General features: G+C 36.8%; 1 protein-coding gene across 6 annotated transcripts in view; it reads left to right on the top strand.

The window, feature by feature from the left end:
* Nucleotides 1-22050, top strand: part of RIF1 (replication timing regulatory factor 1) — a 56240-nt gene that overhangs the window by 11602 nt on the left and 22588 nt on the right. For all 6 annotated transcript variants that reach the window (XM_030579502.1, XM_030579497.1, XM_030579501.1 and 3 more), the window contains exons 9-20: nt 1498-1649; nt 3696-3816; nt 6256-6429; nt 6746-6856; nt 7148-7210; nt 8934-9034; nt 10988-11074; nt 13667-13740; nt 13917-14097; nt 16449-16556; nt 18047-18193; nt 21188-21287. In XM_030579502.1, coding sequence (XP_030435362.1) covers nt 1498-1649; nt 3696-3816; nt 6256-6429; nt 6746-6856; nt 7148-7210; nt 8934-9034; nt 10988-11074; nt 13667-13740; nt 13917-14097; nt 16449-16556; nt 18047-18193; nt 21188-21287 — 1419 coding nt within the window. The remainder of the gene's footprint in view (nt 1-1497; nt 1650-3695; nt 3817-6255; nt 6430-6745; nt 6857-7147; nt 7211-8933; nt 9035-10987; nt 11075-13666; nt 13741-13916; nt 14098-16448; nt 16557-18046; nt 18194-21187; nt 21288-22050) is intronic.

The following is a 22050-nucleotide window of genomic DNA, read 5'->3' as shown; positions in this document are numbered from 1 at the left end:
TAATGCCATTCCTTTAGGTTGGGGAACACGTAATGACTCTCACGTTGTCTGTGGCACTTAGACACGGACACAAGGCTATGAATTCAGGCTTCAAATTTTCCAACTTTCCCTCGAGTACATCCTGTTGATGTTAGATAACAATCACTATTTCTTTTTATGGCACCCAAAGTGTATTGGGTTTAGAAATTCTTGCTCTGACTCTCTTGGTTTTAGAGTTTAATCCCGAATAGAGAGAGGATGATGGGATTGGGAGACAGCCATAAGGAATTGAGCAGTAGAGTTAGAATAAGGTTAGCAGTAATTCTAATTTCTTTGGTTAACGAGCTCTATAATATGGGTCTAGCTCCTTTTGGAAATTGCCTCCCTTTCTCAAGAATTGCTCCAACAGTTTAATTGTTTCAGCAGAATGTAGCTGTGATCAGATCTCCCAAGTACAGAGAGAGAGATTCTCAGGTTGCTAGGGCTATTTCAGTAGAAGGCTTTAAATAACAGGACAGAGATCTTGAACTGGATGCTGCATTCAGGAATGAGTTGTGCACAACGTGGAGCATTGATATGCTATATGATCATCAGAGCCTTACTTCCAAAGTTTCAACACCATCTCTCTCAAATTCTGCTGCCCACAAATGGACCTTTCAGAGCATAGATTAGCTGTACCAGAGCTCTTCAGGCTGTGCTCTTTCATCCAAATTACAAAGGTCAAATAGCTTCAATTCAGAATATCCATATGAATTTGATGATACATCAAGAAAACATATACCAGTATTGGCAACCCAGCTCAATATTGATCTTTGAGTGAGCTGAGTGCTTTGTTTCTAGCAGAAGAAATATGTGACGTTGTAACTTAAGTCCTGATTCATACCTTCGCTAGGCATAATTTAGATTTTGTTTTTCTCCTATTCCTTCAGGAGACAACTCCCCTAAGCATTTATTGTATAAATTATCCCTATTAGTTAAATCCTAATTTTTCAGGGTTTTTTTTTTTTGATACCATAGTTTTCCTTTTCCACTTTCCTTGATTTGTCATTGCTGTATCAAAGTCTTGCCAAATCTGTGATTCAGATAAGAAGGAGATTCCTTTTTAGATAATTTCTTTTCTACCATTTAACATCTGCTAAATTGGATCATTTATTAAAACTAGCTTTTCTAGGCTTGGATTCTTTTCTTCCAGGATTTATATGGAAAAGTTATTTTTTTCTTCCTTTTTTTATTCCTCTGAGTATTTTTTAACAAAATTACTTTTTCAGTGTTAACTGCTAAACAGTTTCAGAAGTACTTGTTCTGGCAGGCTCCTGGTGGAAAATGGAAATGAGTTTTTTTGATAGGACTGAGTACCTAGAAAATCTTCTGATGGAGAAGACTGACTCTTGCTGAATTAGTGAATGTGTTAATTGAAAGAAAAGAACCTAACAGTTTAGAAATTTCCCTTTTTATTGTGTTGCAAAACAGTTTAGACTTTTTATTGCATCTTTTAAAATGTGTTCTTTGTTCCTCAAGATATATTGTGCAGTGCAAAAAGGCTGAAATTGCTAATGCAGCCATTGAGCTCTATCCATGTAAGAACAGAGGCTTTGGCACTAACGAAACTGGAGGTCTGGTGGTATTTACTGGTGAGACTTGGACCTCAGCTGCCTGCCAACTTTGAACAGGTAACAAATGCAAATAGTTTTAGCACAGTAGTTGAGCCTATGTTTTGTTCATGTAAAACTTAAGCTTGCTTTATGATTATCTTCTTTTGGTAGCTGTTTATCTGTACTCTCTGTAATCTTTAGCCATAAAACAATTATTAAAAGGATGCTGTCACTCTTGTATGCTCCAAGCCTGACATGCTTCCAATAATTTAAGCTGGTAGGTCAATATAAAAGAACAATTTGTACTAGTGGTACACATAGAGCTCTAAATTAACTATCAAGAGGAATTACCTGAAGTAACTGTGGACTGCTCAGATAAATCCTCTGCTCAATACACACCAATAGTCAGACAAAATACGCTTTCTATAAGGAATAAAATGGAAAATATTGATGTAACATTTTCACTATATAAATCAGCTCTCCTACAACACTGTTTGGTTCTCATCATCCTGCCTCTACATAGAAAATTTTCCAGATGGAAAGAGACTGGAAAGATCAGGATTTGTTAGCTTGGAAAATGTAAGAGGGGATATAAAAAAAATTAACGGTATAGCAAAGGTAGATTAGGCACTTCTGTTGTCCTTGCTCAGAATACACAGAGGCATTCAGTGGACAAATAGAAAACACATCTAGTATTTGGCAGCCTGTTTATAAAGTAGTACTCTTAGCAAGGAGCAGCAGTTACCCTGATCTTTGTGATATGCATTTATTCTCAGTTAACTTCTGTGTGAAATAAGAGCTGCCATACTTCATCAGTGATGGTTTGACTTGCTCAGTATCTTGTCTCCAACAGTGGCCTGTACCAGAGCTTTGGGGGAGCATACAGAACAGGGCAGTTATGAAGCAATCCACCTCTGTCTTCCAGTCCCAGCTTCTGGTAGTCAGGCGTTAAGGATTGCCCTGAGCATGGTTACATCCTTGACCATCTTGCCATTAATGGACCTATACTCCATGAACTTATTCATTTCTTTTTCAAAGTTTAAAGGGACACTCTCTTTTTAAAATTCAAATAGATTTCAAGTAAATAATAGTTTTTATGTATTATATCTGCTCTTGAGTCTTCCTGCTAGTTTTTATGGGTTTATAATCACAGCTGCCTACTTTTTCTATAAACTCATGCAAACAAGCAGGACTGACTGGTGTGTCACAGTCACAACAAAAAAGACCATATTTAAAAAAAGATCTTTCAGTTATAGTAATGCAGGTGTTTGTAACAGTAGGTAAAGAATTTTATGTTCAAGAACAGTGAAGTTGGTGTTTTAATGTCTTCGTTTTCACCTATAAAGCCCTAAATGATTTGGGCTTTAGCTACATGGAGAGTGACAGTCTCTCCACTGATACTGCAGCAGTTGTGATAGAGTGGAGTGAAGTTTACAGCCCCCTAGTCAAAAAGGGATTGGACTGATGTATTATTTTTTGAGGGCTCACTCTCTATATCCAGTTGTGCATGGACTTGGTGGACCTGCAAGACCTACAGGTTGATTTAGTGGTAGTGATGGGGTGAGCTTGTTCTGAAATTAGTCAGGCTTTTCAGTTAGGTTAATTTTAACACCTTTTTGACATGTTTTAACTCACTCTAGTAATGAACCTAGAGACTTTGGTAGACATAACTGGAAAACTACAAGGAGTAGTAAAATTGGACTGAGCACATGAAACAAACTGCTAGCACTGGGTTTCATAATTCCATCAAATTATATTCCAGGATGTGATTAACTGAAAATCTTACTTATTGAGCTATGCTTTTGATCTATCTTTTTAATATAGATAAGATTAGATAATCATATGAAACAATTGCAAACTGTACTGTCTCAGTAACATCTCATTTGAAATTATTTAACTTTCATTTGATAACATTGAAAATTTTACTGATTTGGTTAGTCATTAAAATGAAGCTGCTATATATCAAAAATAACTTTAAAACAAGAAGTTTACAGAGCAGTTTAGCGTTTGTATTATTCCACTTTCTCCTCAGAGAAGGTATGATGCAGATTTGAGACTAATTGTACTCTTATTCCTCTTTACGTGCGTCATACACGCTATTATTGAGGTTTGGTGTCTTTGCAGGTTTGTGTTCCATTAATCCAAAGCACTTTAAGTGTAGATTCTTCTGTTGTACCTCAAGGAACTCCCTCTCGTGCAGCAGCCAATCAGAGTTTAGCCACAGCAACATCTGCACAGAAATCAGGTACAAAATAAGCCCTGCTTCCAAATAGAATTCAAATGCTGGAACTAAGTTTAAAATAAACTTATGTGTTAACTGAGGAGCAATAGCAAACAATTTATTGATACTGCACATTCATATCAGTCTACTGGTCTAGAATAATTTAGTAGCTAGTAAAATCAAGAAAACTTTGTATCTGTTTTAAGCCTACAAAACTATTCAAATCTGAGAACGCGGGAAAGAATTCCTTGGTGCACTGCATTGTTCCTAGGGATTGCAGGTATTCTTTGTCCTGTGTCTGTAAACATTATTTTATATTTTATATTTATATATAGTTAAGTTACACTGGTTCATTTGCATACTGTGTGGTATTCTTGTCAGCCATAAGCAGATTCATCAGGGACCTCATTAGATCTCTTATGCGTATACCATGATGCAATTTGGATGGATGGCTGCCAGTGATGGAATAAACAATTCTCAGTTCTAAATTACTTTCACGTTTTTGTCTAGTTAAACCATTCATTTAACCTTAACATGCAGTTCTTTTTAGTAGCTCTAAGTGTTGTATAAATCTCTATCTCAGTTGAGGCTTTTTTTAAAAACAAGTAGACTTAAACTTTAAGTTTATGTAAAATAGTTTTAGTTGCAATAGAATGGAGGGTAAAACATGTGACCTTCTAAAAATTGTTCTAAGATATATAGTTAAGTGATATGCAGAATTAAACTTGCATACTTAAATATTAGGTGATGAATGCTTCAGATTACAGCATCAAAGCACCAATCTATTTTTTTCTCTTTTCCAAATCCCCTAAGAGCAGAACCTTTTTCCCTCCCATATCTCTCTTCCGCCCCAGTCACCAGCTTCTTTGCATGGGAAACTTCTCCTTTCCCCAGTACGCGTTTGGTTGGTATATCACAACTATTAATATTAGACTGGAGTCTGCCTATTAGTGGTAAGGCAAGTCTAACTTGAAATGTAGAGGTCTGATCACTGACGGTCTTAAGTCTTATAAAACAGTAAATATATTTTCCTGTCCACTATAGGCAGACGTCACCCTTAAACAATGATAAATGGTGTATCTGATTTTTAGAAGCAGACTTTGTGCTGGTCAGTAGGGAGGGTTCATACGGAAGGGAAGTGAAAGCCAAGTATGAGGCATAGGAAGAGAATAGATTTTCTTCAAACCTGGAAAACAAGACAACAAAAATGCATGTTAACAGTGACAAATCTGTCAAAAAGGCAGATTTTTGTTTAACCGGCTAAAATAAGTTTTTGAAAAAGTGTTCAAAAATGAATCTTGAGCAAAAACCTCAAGGTAAGCAGTCCTGAAGTACAGGTGAGTCTCATCTTACATGGGGGTTCCGTTCCGCGGTTAGCGCGTAAAGCGAAAACCGTGTATAGTCAAAATTACATTGAGTTGAATGGCGAGCAGAATCGTCCGCACTACAGTTACAGTATTAAAATAGTTGTTTTTTGCCGACCACGTAAAACTGAGATTGCGCATGTTAAATGCGCGTAAGATGCAACAGACCTGTAAACTTCTATAGTTAGGGCCCTATCAAATTCACGGCCATGAAAAATGCATCATGGACCCTGAAATCTGGTCTCTTTTGTGCTTTTACCCTTTAATATACAGATTTCACGGGCGAGACCAGCATTTCTCAAATTGGAGGTCCTGACCTAAAAGGGAGCTGCAAGGGGGTCACGGTATTGCCACTCTTGCTTCTGTTCTGCCTTCAGAGTTGGGCGGCCAGAGAGTGGCAGCTGCTGACTGAGGGCCCAGCTCTACAGGCAGGAGCCTAGAAGTAAGGGTGGTAATTCCATACCCTGCCATCCTTACTTCTGCTCTGCTGCTGGTGGTGGCTCTACCTTCAGAGCTGGACTCCTGGCCAGCAGTCACCGCTCTCCAGCTACCCAGTTCTGAAGGTAGTGCTGCTACCCAGGAGCAGCACTGAAGTAAGGGTAGCAGTACCATGAGTCCCACACAAGTCCTTTTTAGATCAGGATCCCTACAATTACAACGCCTGAAATTTCAGATTTAAATAGCTGAAGTCATGAAATTATGATTTTAAAAATCTTATTACTGTGAAATTGACCAAAATGGACTGTGAATTTGGTAGGGACTATATATAGTATAAACTCCTTAAAATAAAGGATTCTGATGGAAACTCTGATAGTTTCTTAAATAAAGCATTGCTAGTAGGTACTTACTATAATGGAAATTTTTGGTGAGCAAGACATTGCTTTGCGGCTAAAAACACTAAGCTGAGAGTCTGGAGATTTGGGTTGTATTCCTGGCTTTACCACAGTGGTTAGGCTGAAAATGTTCTCTTTGCCCATTTGTAAACTTGTCAGACTTAATTTTTATATATTGTTTGGATCTGTTTTCTTTTTGCTTAAAAGTGGTTCATTTGAATGTAGTTATGATGTAGTCACAAGAATTGTGTTATTCTTTTCCTTAGGTTCTTATCCATTTGGAAGTCCGGTCACTCCAAGGATAAACCTGAATTCTAGTGTATCAGGAATCATAGTGATCCCCTCAATTCAACTTTTGGGAATTGAAATGCTGCTTCACTTCCTGATGGGGCCAGAAGTTTTGGCTTTTTCTAAGCAAAACAAACTTGTACTTAGTCTAGGTATTTGCACTATATTTTTCAAAGCACTCTTGATCCCAAGGGTAGTTTGAAATGATTACTTTTTTTTTCTATAATATTTTATTAAACTTAAAGATGTACATAATAGATAAGATACTTAAAATAATTAATTGTAGATCTTAATCTTAATGTTAGGAGCTATTTTTATCACATGTTAATAAAGAACACTTAAAGAACCCACTGTATTTGATTTTTCTTTTGGGCTATCTCTTAAACTCTTGACTGTAAAAAAAACAAAAACAAAAACAAAAAAAACCACATGCAGTATGTCAGATTTATGTTTTCTGTTTTCTCCTAGAGCCTCTTCAATATCCATTGATCAGTAGCTCTTCTTTTTTTTGTAAGCATGCCAGCACACTCATAAATGCAGTTCAGGAAGGCTTCATTGCAATTGGAAAAGAGGTTCCAGGTAAAAATTTCATGGTGAAATAACCTTTTTATTTTGAGATGAAGGGAAATAAATTTAAAAAATAGGGAAAAGAGGATTTTTAATAGAGTAATAATGAAAGTATTAAAATAGCATTTTTCTTATCGACATATCCAGTTTTGTGTTTGTGACTTTTTCATGTATGGGTTGTAGCATTACATTTTAAATGTAAAGTCCATAATTAAACACCTGTTTTCTATGTGCATTGCTATTTCTTTTGCTTGGTATTGTTCACGGACTTCTGTGAATGGAAATTTCACTTTTTGTTTGCAGATGCCATGCTAAATATTATATGGAAGCATATGATTGGTTTTGTGAAATCAGCTATTGAATCAGGTAACATTTATTTCATATCTATTGTGACCAAAATATGAGGTGTGGTTTGTTTGTTTTTTTGTGGAGAGGGGGGTATGCTCCTGGAAGTATTTGACTATTCAGTAAAATTCTTCATAAAAACCCACTATTTCTAGGACACTTTTATAAGATACAGTCTAATTTTGTACAATATATGCATGTATAATACGTATGCAAAAGGAACTAAACTGTGCCACTTTTGTAATGAAGTCCTCCTCATGAGTAAGGGTTATGCAGCCTAGCCCCATAATATAAGGGTATGCATCATAAGGATTACATATCATATATTAAAAATTTAAAACATCAGAATGTGAGGATACCAAAATCATCTCCATGTGGTCTTACTGCTGTATGTCTTGTCCATTTTCCACATTATTTTTTTATATCATGTCTTATATTACATTTTTCTTAAACAGGGTTGAGTGATTTAAATCAAGGTGAATTTAAATTACTTAAATTTGATTTGAAAAAAAATAATTTATTTGAGTCAGGTGGGACTTTTTAAAACTTGGACTATTGCAGCTTTAGATTAAAATTTGTAATGAACTAAATTGTAAATGCTGTCTTTTTTAGAATTCCATTACTGGTGTAGGGTATCTTATCTGAATTTTACAAAACTCTGCTGCTATAGGCAAAAACAATGAAAATATTAAGTCCCCGATGCTGCAAACATTTAAGCAGGTATGTAACTTTACTTACACAAATAACTTCATTGAAGTCAACAGGGCTACTCATGGTTAAAGTACTTGTGATTAAAGTTAAGCATTTGTCTAAATGTTTGCAGCGTTAGGAGCTAAAATTTCATTTTTTATATATACTTTTCTTAGTGGCATGAAATCTGTCATTTCAAAACAAAATTGCTTCAGTGTTAACAGTGAGAAGTTTAGTCTTCAGTACATTAACAATGTTATGAACTTTTAAAACGTTTTTTACTTTTTAAAAAAGGAGCCGAAACTTAGCCTCACAAACCCATATTTATGCAATTTCTGATGGGATTTTTCAAAAGTACCTAAGCAGTTTAAGAGCATAAATTGCATTGACTTCACACTGCAAATGCTAATGGAAGAGTTGTAGCCTGGTCAAAGCATTTCCGCTTTCTTGACTTGTAAAGGTTCAATATGTCAGAAAGTGATGGTTGCAAATATAACACAAGCTATTATTTGCTTATCAGGTTTTTTTTACTTTCTGATTTGCTCACAGTAAATATAAGATCTTGGCTATGTCTTTTTCAGCATAGATGAACATTTAAGTGCGAATTTTTAAGTAGAGAGAATCCTTCTGTAAAATCTGAAATTCTAAAAGGAAACTGAAAGACAAGTACAAAACATCCACACTAGTAATTTAAGACTACAAAATGGGAAGAAAGTAAAAAAAGTTTTGAATCCACTCTGCTCTGCAGAAACATTCTCTCTCAATTATTTAGTAAAGTATCTAGCACACTTACAAAATATTTTATTTATAATCTTTCTCTGGGCAGTTCATTGCATATCTTCGAAATGGCAGGAGAATGGAACCGAAAATTGACATAAGGTGCTACGGTCCACGTTATGTATTGATTTTTTTCAGAAAATGTTCTTGCCTTAAGATTCATTTTGTTGCAGTAAAAATAATTTTTAAATGATGATCTCATTAATCAGTGCTTTGTTCTGCCACTATTGTACCTTTATCTCTGGCTTGATCATGCTTTTTACTTTTATTTTTTTAGGCAATAAGAAAGAGAGGCAAGGTTCAGAAATGTTAACAGTATTATTACAGGCCTTAAAAAACATAGTTACTTCAAGCGTACTTCCTGTTCAGAAAACACTGGTAAGTTGTTTTTGTTATTAAACCGATAATTTCTTATGTACTGTTAAGTAGATACCGTTGTGACTGGTTGGGTCACAGAAACCTCCTTGGGAATGGCCACCTGATTTGCCTAGACTATCTCTTAGCCAGTTTTTCCTTGCAGCTTGGGACTTCAGTACCTTGCCTTGTTTGAGCCAGACACGCTTGCCTGCTGCAATCATAGATTCAAGTCTGAACCACATCCCCCCACAAGCTGCAGGCTTAATTGAAATGGCTTAAGAAGTGCTCCTGTCTTGAGCACTTAGATACCCAGCTCCCAATGGGGTCCAACCCCCAAATAAATCATTTTTACTCCGTATAAAACTCATACAGGGTAAATGCATGAATTGTTCGCCCTCTATAACAGCAGTAGAGAGAGATGCACAACTGTTTGTGACCTCGCCCCCAGGTATTAATACTTACTCTGGGTTAATTGATAAGTAAAAAGTGATTTTTATTAAATACAAAAAGTAGGATTTAAGTGGTTTCAGGTAACGACAGACAGAACAAAGTAAATTGCCAAACAAAATAAAACACGCAAGTCTAAGCCTAATACAGTAGGAAGCTAAATGCAGGTAAATCTCACCCTCAGAGATTTTCCAGTAACCTGCTTTGACAGACTAGCCTCCTTCTAGGCCTCGTCCAGACTAGGGGAGGAAAATCGATCTTAGATACGCAACTTCAGCTACGTGAATAACATAGCTGAAGTCGAATATCTAAGATCGAATTACTCACCCGTCCAGACGGCGCGGGATCAATGTCCGCGGTTCTCCGTGTCGATTCCGGAACTCCGTTCGGGTTGATGGAGTTCCGGAATCGATGTAAGCACGCTCGGGGATCGATTTTAACCCACCGATACGGCGGGGTAGTCTGGACGTGGGCCTAGTCTGGGTCCAGCAATCACTCACACCCCTGTAGTTACTGTCCTTTGTTCCAGTTTCTTTCAGGCATCTCCGTGGGGTAGAGAGGCTATCTCTTAAGCCAGCTGAAGACCAAATGAAGGGGTTTCCCAGGGGCTTAAATAGACTCTCTCTTGTGGATGCAAACCCCTCCTACTCTCCTATGCAATATCCAGATCCAAGATGGAGTTTTGGAGTCACATGGGCAAGTCTCATGTCCATGCATGACTCAGTTGTTTAGAGGAGTTCCCAGGAAAGCTCAGATGTGGATTGGCATTTGTCAAGGTCCATTGTTAGCCAAGTACTCCCAATTACTTGAATAACCCCTTTACACTATTTTGACCAAATCTGCCCTAGTTGCTTTCTACAGCAAACAGTTTAAATACAAACAGAGCCAGTGCTTGTAACTTCAGAAATAAAAATGATACATGTATACGAATAGGGTGAATGCATGCAGAAGAACATAACCTTTGCAAAGATATATTACATGATATATCTAGCATAACACATATTCCAATTATGTCATATTTACACTCAAGCATATTTCTATAAAGCATTATGGGGTACATCATCACATTAAACCTATAATTTCTTATGTGCTGTTAAGTAGATACTGTATAATTGAAGCCTTGATTTTGATACCAGTTTCTTGCAATGGCTGCACCAAAACTTCAGATTCTAAAGAGCTGATAATTTTTTAAAAATTATTTTATAAAAATTACTAAGTTCTCTTGGCAAACTACATTGCTTTTATAGGAACCATTAAGGAGTATATATCAAATGTCAGCATGAATCCCATGGTGTGAGTCATTTGTAGCCCTTTTCTTCCTAAGTTATCATTAATTCAGAGAGCAATTGTTTGTAAGGCTGCTTTCTTTATGCCTACAGAAGACTTCAAACCAGTTGTTAACATCTGGTTTCTCATTTACTTGTTAGTATTTGGCTCTTGCATAGACATTTATACATAGTCTGTTCTGAAGAATTCTCATTTTTTTTTTAATACTTGCCTGTTTTCTTGTTTGCTTCCCTCCCTCAGTCCCTAATAGAAATTACAATTAAAGAATTACCTTCAAAAGTATTGGGGTCACCAGCATATCAGGTTGCTGACATGGATCTTTTAAATGTAAGTAAAATCTTAGTTATATTTTTTTAAAAATGTGTTAGTGTTTATACTTTGAGAGAGGAGTTGGAGTACACTGAATATTCATAGTACCCTATGTAAGCCGAAAGAGTCGTATCTTGGTGAAATTATACAGTTCTCACTGGTATTTTTATTTTAGAATGTCTGGAACAAGTTTAGCCTTTCCTTGTCATAGACAATTTAACTGCATCAATAATTGAGATTTAAAATGAGTTGAAACAGGATTAACAATTCCTTATGTCTGAAAAATATTCTGAAGAGACATATTCATGAAAGTGACCTCCTTGTATTGTTGAGCACACTGTTTATTGCAGGGATCGTAGACAACATGATCTATTTATATAACTTTTTGTTATTGATGGAGCAGTATGTTGATTAATAATCTAGCTAATTGATTGACTATAAGTGTGATATGTCACAAAAAATGTTCGAGACACAGAATCAAACTTAGCTAGCTTATTGCTAAAAGTCAATAACCATACACCGCAGGAAGGAAAGAGTTAATAGGATACCAGTCCTTCTGGGAAACAGTTTCTTGCAGCGCTGTTCAGTTCACCTTATACACAGTTTGCTCCCAAAACAGGCCCTAAACCATTTGTATTTATAGGACAGTTGTTTACTAGTTAGCACTTCATAGTCAGGTAAGATTCAGCCCACCAGTTCCTTAACGTATTCTGTACCTTCCTTATTTTTGTTTTGGATACTAGCATCCCTAGTACTAGTCTGCAAAGATACCTCACCTGCTTGTACCAGGGCAGAACATTAATGTATTTAGCCTTTGACAGTTTACTAGCCACTTATACCAAATGTTGAGTTGTCGTGTTGCAGGGTTTTGTGGGATGTATCAGTGAACAAGTGTGATTTAGTATTTTGAGCAAAACAGTATAGCTCAGTTGGCATAACTGCCTAACATGCATGCACACAATATTCATACAGCGTGCTTCAGACATATTAATGTGGTGTAAGTAATACATTTTTAATGTATGTTGGCTAACATGGCATTCGCTAAATCTTGGCTGGGGCCAAATTCCATCATGAATGTGCTGCTGAAGGCCATGTTAGTAATTGGCAATTTGACATGTGATACACAATGCACTGCCCTCTTGGGTTTTTTTTCTGACATTGCGTGTCGTTTAGTATTATAGGATGTATTTCAAAGAAGAAAACATTTAGACTTCTAAATTACTTTATGAGCCAAGGATTAGTCATCACTGAGATGGTTAAGCAGTATCCAGAGAAGACAAACTTTAGTAGAGGCAAGGAAATGCACTTCATTTTGAATAAACAAGTTGTATACAAGTACAATCCCTTTGTTCACTCATGTCCAACCCGTGCTGCGTTCTCTTTAGTCTCTCACTGGTCAGTATGGGTCTCCAAGAATAAATTTCCCCTCAAGCCTCAAAATGATTGCATGAAGCAGCGAGGTATTTCTGCCTAACATCCTGTAGCTTGACAGGGGAAGCATGGGGACATCCTCTTTCTTGAGTCTTTGAGATCCCCAAGTAACTTTGTGATTACCTGCAAGGACAGGTTAACAGTCAGTAATGGGACCCCAAACATCTTCAAAGTAAGTCCTCCATCTGTCAATGCAGTTCTCCTCCGTCCATCAGGTCATCGCTAGAGTTGTAGCTTTTTAGTTGTCTTCCAGTCCCCACAAAGACAAGGGAACTGCAAAGAATGAAGATCTTTCTTCCAGAGCCAGAAGGTGAGAAATCTCACTGGGTAACAGTCCTTGCATCTTAAGATCTCTCAGAAGTCAATATTAGGCTGGCTACTGGGAGGATTTGCGCTCTTATGTACTAGTGCTGCTTTGGATAAGTGTCCTCAGTGCATTAGTCATACTATTGATACCTATGGTTTCAATGCTCTGGTTAATGTAGACTTGTAGAAAACGTCATGAGCCTCAGGTGAGGCATGAGTTACAGTAGACTCAAGTTATTATCGGTCATTATCTGGTTAGATACCTCAGTAGCAATGGCTACTGACAAACCTCTTTAACCTGTACGGAAGCACTCGAGAGCATGTTTCTCAAAAAGAATCAAAGAAAAGTGCATTTAGGTGAAGGAGAGGGACTCTGTCCCCATGTCTGTGTAATTTTTCTATCAAGTTAATTTTAAAAAGATTTAATCTGATTTTGAGGTTTAGTTGCTGCTGTAGGGGTTGATTAATCTTTTTAATATTTGGCAAATACTAAATACGTTTTGGCAATAATTTGGCAAATGCAAAATCTGCCATATAGGACTCTGGCAGTTTATGGTGGTTTTCTGCACTAGGTAAGGGTGTTTGAATAATTTTGATTCAGATTTCTCCTCTTTCCACCTCCAAATTTCTGTTTCTGGATGTTATAATTGTAACCACATTTTTTTGTTCAGAATTCAAGTTCAGAATTTTAGTTGACTCTGAATAAATTACTGGCCCATGGAGTTACATTTATATAGCTCCTATATATTGCATTTCTGAATCATTAACTGGAAGAAAAATCCACCCTATACACTATTCTGACTGTGTAATAAAAACTCCAATAATGAAAATACAGTTCAAAAGGCTGATTGATTTTCTTTTTTTTCTTGCAAGGGAACACCAGCTTTGTTCTTAATTCAACTATCTTTCCGTAATAATCTGTTGGAATGGTGTGTAACAGATGAGAGGTAAGTGATCCTATTCTGGAACTATTTGAGAATGTTTGTTTGTTTTTGTTACCAAACTTGCCCTGTTCTTATGTACCTCAGTATGCTGATTTTTTTTTTTAGAGGCCTTTCCTGTGAATTTTAAGTATTACTTCCTCCCATAATTGCCTTTCTAACCTTTAAACTTTTGTTTTTAGGTTCTTCCTGAACTTGGAAGTCCTTGTGGGTTGTGTTTTATCTGGCCCCACATCTCCGTTGGCTTTCAGTGAATCTGTGTTCTGCATTATTAATCAGTGTGCAAAACAGGTGGAAAATAAGGAACATCTTTGGAGAATGTGGAGTATTGTAGTTAACCCATTGACTGAATGGATTAACCAGGTATAGTAGTGTACCAAATACTCATAAGCATTTTAGTGTGTGATTGCCTTATCATATTCTCATTGCTGATAACATAAAGGCAAGAAATAGCAAATTTTTACATTTTGGTAAATTCATGCCTCTTAAAAACAAACAAACAAAAAAGCACAGCCATGAAAAATACAGTTATCAGTCACCTGCCCAAAGAGTTTACATCCTTAGATAGACAGAGACAGTGCAAGTATTACTTCATCTTTTTACAAGAGAGAGTAAATAATTGTAGTTTGTAGTTGATCAATAGTGGAAGGCTGTCCAAAAGTAGATTTTAAAGTATAGCTCTGTTCTGAAAAATGATGTCAATATGACATTGCTGAAATTTCATATTTCTCAGCTATCAAATGTGAATACATCACAAGTGCTTTTATTAGCTTCAGTGGAGTTTCACAGGTGTTATGAAGAACATAACTTGCCCTGCAGAATTTTTATGGCTAGTGATGATTGAAAAGAAGAGTCTAGGTTGATGCTTTGTTATATAAACCAACCTTTTGTAAACTGAATGTTTTTATGTAGGGTCACTGAAATAAAGTGTCATAATTTAGTCACTTTTCAAAGTAAAATTGCACATCACGTAGATGGAATAATAAATAACTTTCCATAATTGATTTGTTGTAGTATTTTCTACTCTTCAAAATTAAAGAGACCAATTATGTTAATCATAAAAATCATTGCTGGTAGTTTATAGATGATGCAAGTTGGAAGGGTAGTAAATGACAGGCCAGTTCTACAAAATGATCTGAATTGCTTGGTAAACTGGGTTCCTTTTGAGTAACACATTTGAATCCTGCCAAATGCAAGGTCATATATCTGCACCAAGAAAGTAGGTCATACTTATATGACTACATAACAGTGACTTGAAAATAATTTGGGGTGGGTCTTTATGTCTAACTCATTGAAAATGATCACCCATGCGAGGGTCTGGCTAAGACAGCTTCTCTATACTTGTAGGTATAAGTGGGGGGAGTTTCAATCAGAAGTGGAGACATAGTATTTCCTCTAGTTGATGTTACTGAGACTGTTACTGAAATGCAGTATCCAGTCCTAGTTTCCACATTTCAAAAAGGGTGCTGACAAAGTGGAAAGGGTTTTGAAAAGAGCTGCAAAAAATGATTTGAGGTCCTGAAAACATGCCTTATAGTGAGACACTGTTTACTTATTTTCAGTCAAAAGAAGGTAAAAAGGTGAGTTGATCGGTTTATAAGTACCTGCATAAAGAGAAACTTATATTAGTGCTCTTTTACCGGACAAGGGTTATAACAAGATTCAACAGCTGGTATCTGAAGCTAAATACATTCATACTAGACAGAAGGTGCAAATTCTTAACAATGAGAGTAATTAACCATTGAAACAGCTTACCCAGGAATGAGATGGCTATTAGCCAGGATGGGCAGGAATGCTGTCTCTAGCCTCTGTTTGCCAGATGCTGGGAATGGGCAACAGGTGATGGATCACTTGATGGTTACCTGTTCTATTCATTCCCTCTAAAGCACCTGGCATTGACCACTGTCAGCAGACAGGATACTGGACCAGATGGACCATTGGTCTTACCCAGTAGGGCCGTTCTTATGAGATGGAGAATCTATCGTGAAGAATTTAAATGAAAACTGAATGTCTTTCTCAAATATATACTCTGTTTTAACCAGAAGTTATAGGCTTAATGCAGGAATCAGTGGCTGAAATTCTCTGGCCTGTCTTATGCAGGAAGTACAGCAGGATCATCATAATGGTCCCCTGGCCTTAAAACTATGGATAGTTTTTAAAGTATTTAAAGTCACCTGAATTACCAGTAAAATCTCTAGTTATTACTAATAATTCTATTCTTTTAGATTTCATTTTTTCACTAATGTTGATTTTCACTAGTAGCTAAAAGCCCATGCTATCACGAGTGTAATTTATAATTTTTTTTAAAAAATCAAAAATAGCTGCAAATTTAAAAATTGGACGGTAACAGACAGCTGATCTCAGTTATGATTCAGCCTGGTGATACTGTAAACAAAAATAGCTCTCAGCCTTGCTTGTACTGGTTTATATTGCTTCAAAATGATTCCTGGAATCCTGTTTTACAGGTTGTTTACTCTCTCTTGCATTTTTCTTTTGACAGTGAAAACTAAATGGTCATGGTTGTTTTTTGTTTAACTAGTTGATAGTCTATTTTTAGATTCTCAAGCAAACACTGTGAAATTAAAAAATGGAATTACTTTAGTCTTAACTTGTAAAAGCTTTATTTAAAAAATTAGAAACCAAATTTAATCTAGATGTCCTTTACTCCTTGTAGGTTGCTTATCTAATAAGTTACTGTTTTGTGGTTTATTTAGACTAGTGAAGTAAATCAGGGAGATGCATTGGAACACAACTTTAATGCTGTTTATAGTGCACTGCTGTTACCCATAAGCCACATTTTCCCTATTCAAGAATTTCCACAGGTAAGAAATGAAAACAAATCTTAGATTCTGTAAAAATACAGTGTTTCTAGTAAACATTAAACATTGGCAAGCTAATCTTCCTTTGAGTCTAAGATACTGAATTTTATGTAAGCTGGCTCCATATCAGCACTCCCCTGGCTATTCTTAAATCTTTCTCTTTTTGTCTTCTAGAAACTTTTAAACTCCGTGTAAGTTATTAATTTTTTAGTTTTTCTACTTACCTGGAAATTTTTGAAATGAGCACCATGCTGTATATACAGCTTAAACAGAGCTAAGGGGGCATATGATTGAGGTTGCTAGACTCATGAATGGTATGGAGAAAATCAACAAGAAAGTGTTATTTACCCTTTCACATAGCTCACAAACCAGAGATCACCCAATGAAATTAATAGGCAGCAGATTTAAAACAAACATATGCAAGTACTTCACACAACACAATCAACCTGTGGAACGTGTTGCCAGGGGATGTTGTGAAGGCCAAAACTATAACTGGGTTCACAGAAGAATTAAATTCATAGAGGATAGGCCCATTAGTGGCTATTAACCAAGATGGTCAGGGATGCAGCCCCATGCCCTGGGTATCACTAATCCTCTGACTGCTAGAAGCTGGGACTATAAGGTGGGATAGATCACTTGATAATTGCCCTGTTCTGTTTGTTCTGTTCAAAGCATCTGGCACTGGCCACTGTCGGAAGACAGGATACTGGGCTAGGTGGACCATTGATCTGACTTAGTATGGGTATTTTTATGTTGCGTTCTTAAAAATAAACTTGTGTTCTATATTGTTGTGTACTCCTCAGGTTAATGTCTTGTCATTTTGTAGTTTTCTGATGATAAAAGCAAAACTTTGTAACCACAGGGTTTCTTATCTATATCATATCTATATTTAGATCTTAAAGCAGTGCAGTTCTGTTAATTGAAATATGAAAAAGCTTTTCCTATTAGAACAGGGGTAGGCAACCTATGGCACGGGTGCCGAAGCCAGCACACGAGCTGATTTTCAGTGGCACTCACACTGCCCGGATCCTGGCCACTAGTCTGGGGGGCTCTGCATTTTAATTTAATTTTAAATGAAGCTTCTTAAACATTTTTAAAGTCTTATTTACTTTACATACAACAATAGTTTAGTTATATATTATAGACTTGTAGAAAGAGACCTTCTAAAACCGTTAAAATGTATTACCGGCACACAAAACCTTAAATTAGAGTGAATAAATAAAGACTCGGCACACCACTTCTGAAAGGTTGCCGACCCCTGTATTAGAAAAATTTAGACGAGGTTTCAGTTACTTGATATAGTTCTATTGACAAATAGAGAAAGGAATATAAAAACACAAAATCAAGATTAGATTTGGTGGATCTCTCCCAAGGCTCAGGAAGAAAATTAAATAGCTTGCCCACTTTGACTTCTGACATACAGAAAGAAGGAAAAATTGTGCAAACTCCTGTTTTGATTTTTATATGTATAACTTTTGTTTTGGTCGTTAAAGTCCACTATGAAGTCCTTGTTGCGCACCTGGTCAGAGCTGTATAGAACATTTGCCCGCTGTGCTGAATTAGTGGCAACGGCAGAAGAAAATTTGTGCTGTGAAGAACTTTGTGCCAAAATATCTGGGCTAGAAGATGAAGCCTTAGTTGTAAGTATAAATCACAATATTAAATTATATAAAACTCCTGCTGGTGCAGTCTGCACACAGAAAAACACTCCCACTTTAACTTTCGTTTTGCATTTACTCAGTTAAATTTAAATTTAACCATCAATCTTTGTTATAAGCCTAGTCAAACCTAAACATAAGGAGTTGGATTATAAAAGTATGTCTGCACCAGTGTTCCCTCTAATTTTTTAAATTACATGTGTGAAGTGAATTATGTGCACCAAAATGGAGGTGATGTGTGACACATCATCTCCATATTGGTGCACATAACAAAATTCATATGGTGGGGGTGGGGCCGAGGGGTTCAGAGTGTGGGAGGGGGCTCGGGGCTGGGTAGAGGGTTATGGCTCTGACTTGGGATGCGGGCTCTGGGGTGGAGCCAGGGATGGGGGATTTGGGGTGCAGAATGGGGCTTAGGGCTAGGGCAAAGAGTTGGGCGGTGGCTCTGGGGCCAGAGATGAGGATTTGCGGTGTAGGCTGCCTCAGGGCTATGTTGGGGAGAGAGGACTACCCCCAGCCCTCTCTAGCCGCAGCAGCTTAGGGCTGGGTGAGAGGCACCTCTCCCCATGCTGCGCCAAGTCCAGGGCATGTCTGTGCTGGGGCCATCAGGGAGGGACGCCTCTCCCTGCCACTGCAGGTCCATGCCTTGGCCAGCGGGGAGAGGCACCTGTCCCTGCCGCAGCCCTGACCCTGCATGGGGTTTAATAGCTGTGTGGCCATGCAGCTTAAAGGGAATTTAGGTCTACATTGTAAGTGAAAGTGTGATTGTAGTACAGATAGGCATATGTGTGCTAATTCTAATGAAGCTAGCACATGTAGCAATAGTATTGTAAATGTGGCACCTTGCCCTTCAGCCTAGGTTAGCTGCTGCTTTAACAATGTAGAACTGATTATAAACTACAGCAAATAATACACTACAGTCAGAATTATTTACACAAACCAAGTGAAAAATACATACTCCTAATTTCTGTAGGAAAAGGAGTTGATTTGGAAACTGTTTGAAGTAATGTGTACACGAATAGATTATAAAATTTTTTATAAAGCGTTTATCAAACTATTAAGTCGTTAGCAAATTTCTAGATTTTAACATAATCCAGCAACTTTAGTTGTACAGTTAACAAGCATTTTGTTTTAACCCATTTACAGATCATGAATGGAATTTACATTGTCTAATAGAAGATGGCTTCTTCATGAAGTGAAAGTTCTGCTGCCTAATATGGCTGTTAAATACACAATTCAGTAAATTTGAAATCATAAAACGAATGCTGTTCCAGCTGAACAGAAATATAATTTTATAATCAATACGGGAAGTCCTCAGAGCTTGTCTACATGAACATTTAATTTGTAGCAAACTGGGGTATGAATCTACCTTACACTAGCCTGCTGCAGACTAACTGTCCATGTGGAACCTGCTGATGTGTGTTAGTGGTTCATGTATATGCTTTGATCTAGTCCTTTCTGAAATGTGGATAAAGCCCTAAAGTAGCAAAGTATTGTCTGTGATTCATCCGTAGGCCTCCCATCCCGCTGAACATATGCATAAAACTTTATACAAACTGTAAGCCGTACAGGAGGTTTTGAGGCAATTTCAGTTGACTAAACCTGGACACTTAATTATACAAATACAAATATTATGTGATTATGCTCTATCTGTAAAACTGCATTTTACAGGATTCTTTCGATTTGGGCTTTAAGTACTGAAGTATAGTAAGGCGTTGAACTTGCCACAAGTCTATTAGAGAAAAATGTTATGTGATCAGCTTTATTCAGTAGTCTAAATCCACTGCGACTGACATTCCACATATTTAAATGGTAACTCACACTGAGGTTGGCAACCTTAAACCTGAACTACCCAACTAATAATTTGTCAACTTGTAAAATAAGATCAGGAAGATCAGTCAATTACCAGTTTTATCAGGTGGGTAGCCTGACCAACAAACAAGGCTTACAGCATTTGTTTTTGTTTGCAATCATGCTGGCTCTTCCTAGTGTGTTTCAACTGATTTCTCCTATTTATAAGAACATCAAACAAGAAAAACGGGTGGCCAGCAATTTGTGTACATGTAAATATATACTAAGTTGTCATAAAATTTTAGACTTTGTAAATTTAACTGTAATTTGTTAACCACATTTTGTTCCTTAAAAACGCAACAAAGGTCAAGCCTGAAAAATTGAGCTACACAATTGCAATGCTACAAGTTTGTCACTTGTTGAACTCCCTCTTGATACTACCATATCTCTTCATTCTAATATAGGAAATTTGCGTCTGACTCTTATATTTTCAGTAATAGCTGTTGCACTCAGACTTACTTTAAATTGAAGAACTTCAAAGTACAGATTCTATGAAAGTTGAACAGTTTTAGCACAACCATTGAAACAAAATCTAGTTCTTTTTAAGCAAACAAGATGGGATGAGGGAAATGCTCTCTTAAACTTAGTGTTCCTGTTAGCAATTGACTAATCATATGCCCCTTGAAATTACTTTATGGTATTCCTTGTTGTGCAGCACTTATTGCTAGGTTTACAAAATTTGAACCAAAAATGTATGGCCTTGGTGTGACAGGCCTTCAGCTAGCCACACATTGCAATATGATAAAATGTTTCATTAGGGGTCAATACGTCTAGACTTTTAATCATTTTTGGTGTTGCTCTCTAAACTCCTTCCGTTTGCAGGTATTTCTGGTAATGTGGTGTCAGAGCTGAATGCAGTAGTACATGGGATAAAGCTAGAAAGCTGGATTTTCAGCTTGTGTAAATCTGCTTGTTTGAATTCACTGGAGTGATGCTGAGTTAGACTAGGTGGTAACCTAGCCCTGATTATTTCCTCCTTGCAGCTTAAAATTGCATTGGTCTCCGTGCTGAACATGTATCCAGATTGTTACCCACAGTCACTACTAGGTTTCTTTCAAACACTGTTTCACATTGTTCTCCACCCCTATGGCTTTGCTAATGATTTTTGCTTTTCTTCCCCCTCAGAGCCTGTCAGTGGTGGACGGTCTCACCCATATTGTGTCAGTTATGGTTGACTGCATCAACTTTGCACCATATGGGACTAAATATCAGCCAAAAAATAGATGTAAGAAAAATTTCCAACGATTAGATTTGTTCTGTGATTTCAAAGAGTAAATGGTTGAAAACTAGAATTATTGCAAGTGATAAATTAGGTATTGTACATTCTTAACAGTCCATCTCTGAGGTATTTTTCTTTCTTAATTAAGAGTTGAGTCCAAGATTTTCAAAAATAGGAAACTAAAATTAAGGTCCTGAATCCATGCTTAGGCACATAAGTCTGATTTTTCAGAACTATTCAGCGTTTAGCAGCTCCCATGTAAGCTTGGTAAAAGCTCCTTGGGGCTCAGCACATGTGAAAATCAGGATATAGGTTGGTATATGACAGTAGCCAATTTTTTACCTGTTTAGTGGATTATTGAAAACATAAACGTTCTTTTAAATTTGGAAAATTTAGTTGTGGGTTCAATTATAATTTCATTTTTTTAAAGTCTTAAGTCTACTAAGGCATTTTGTTTTAGTAGCAGTCCAAAAACTCCTGCATTTCACATACTACTTTGTTGAAACATAGCCTAAAAAAGCAACACTTGATTATTACTCTACAGTTTCCAGTTTTAGTTTAACATATAATGTGCCTTGAAGAATTTATACATTAAGCAATTAACTTTAAAACATAAAAGTTTTTGCACATGTGGTTAATTTCATAACACTTATCAGTGCTGCAATTGAAATGGGCATTACTTCATTTTAGTAGCTTTGTGTCCCATATCACTGACGCAAAGTCCTATGTTAGGGAAATTGTTTTCCACCTTTCATTTGCGCTATTGATA

Source organism: Gopherus evgoodei, chromosome 11 (genome assembly GCF_007399415.2).
Source record: "Gopherus evgoodei ecotype Sinaloan lineage chromosome 11, rGopEvg1_v1.p, whole genome shotgun sequence".
NCBI classification, from domain to species: Eukaryota; Metazoa; Chordata; order Testudines; family Testudinidae; genus Gopherus; species Gopherus evgoodei.
Note: the sequence above shows the minus strand (reverse complement) of the source record. Positions and strands in the feature narration are given on the sequence as shown.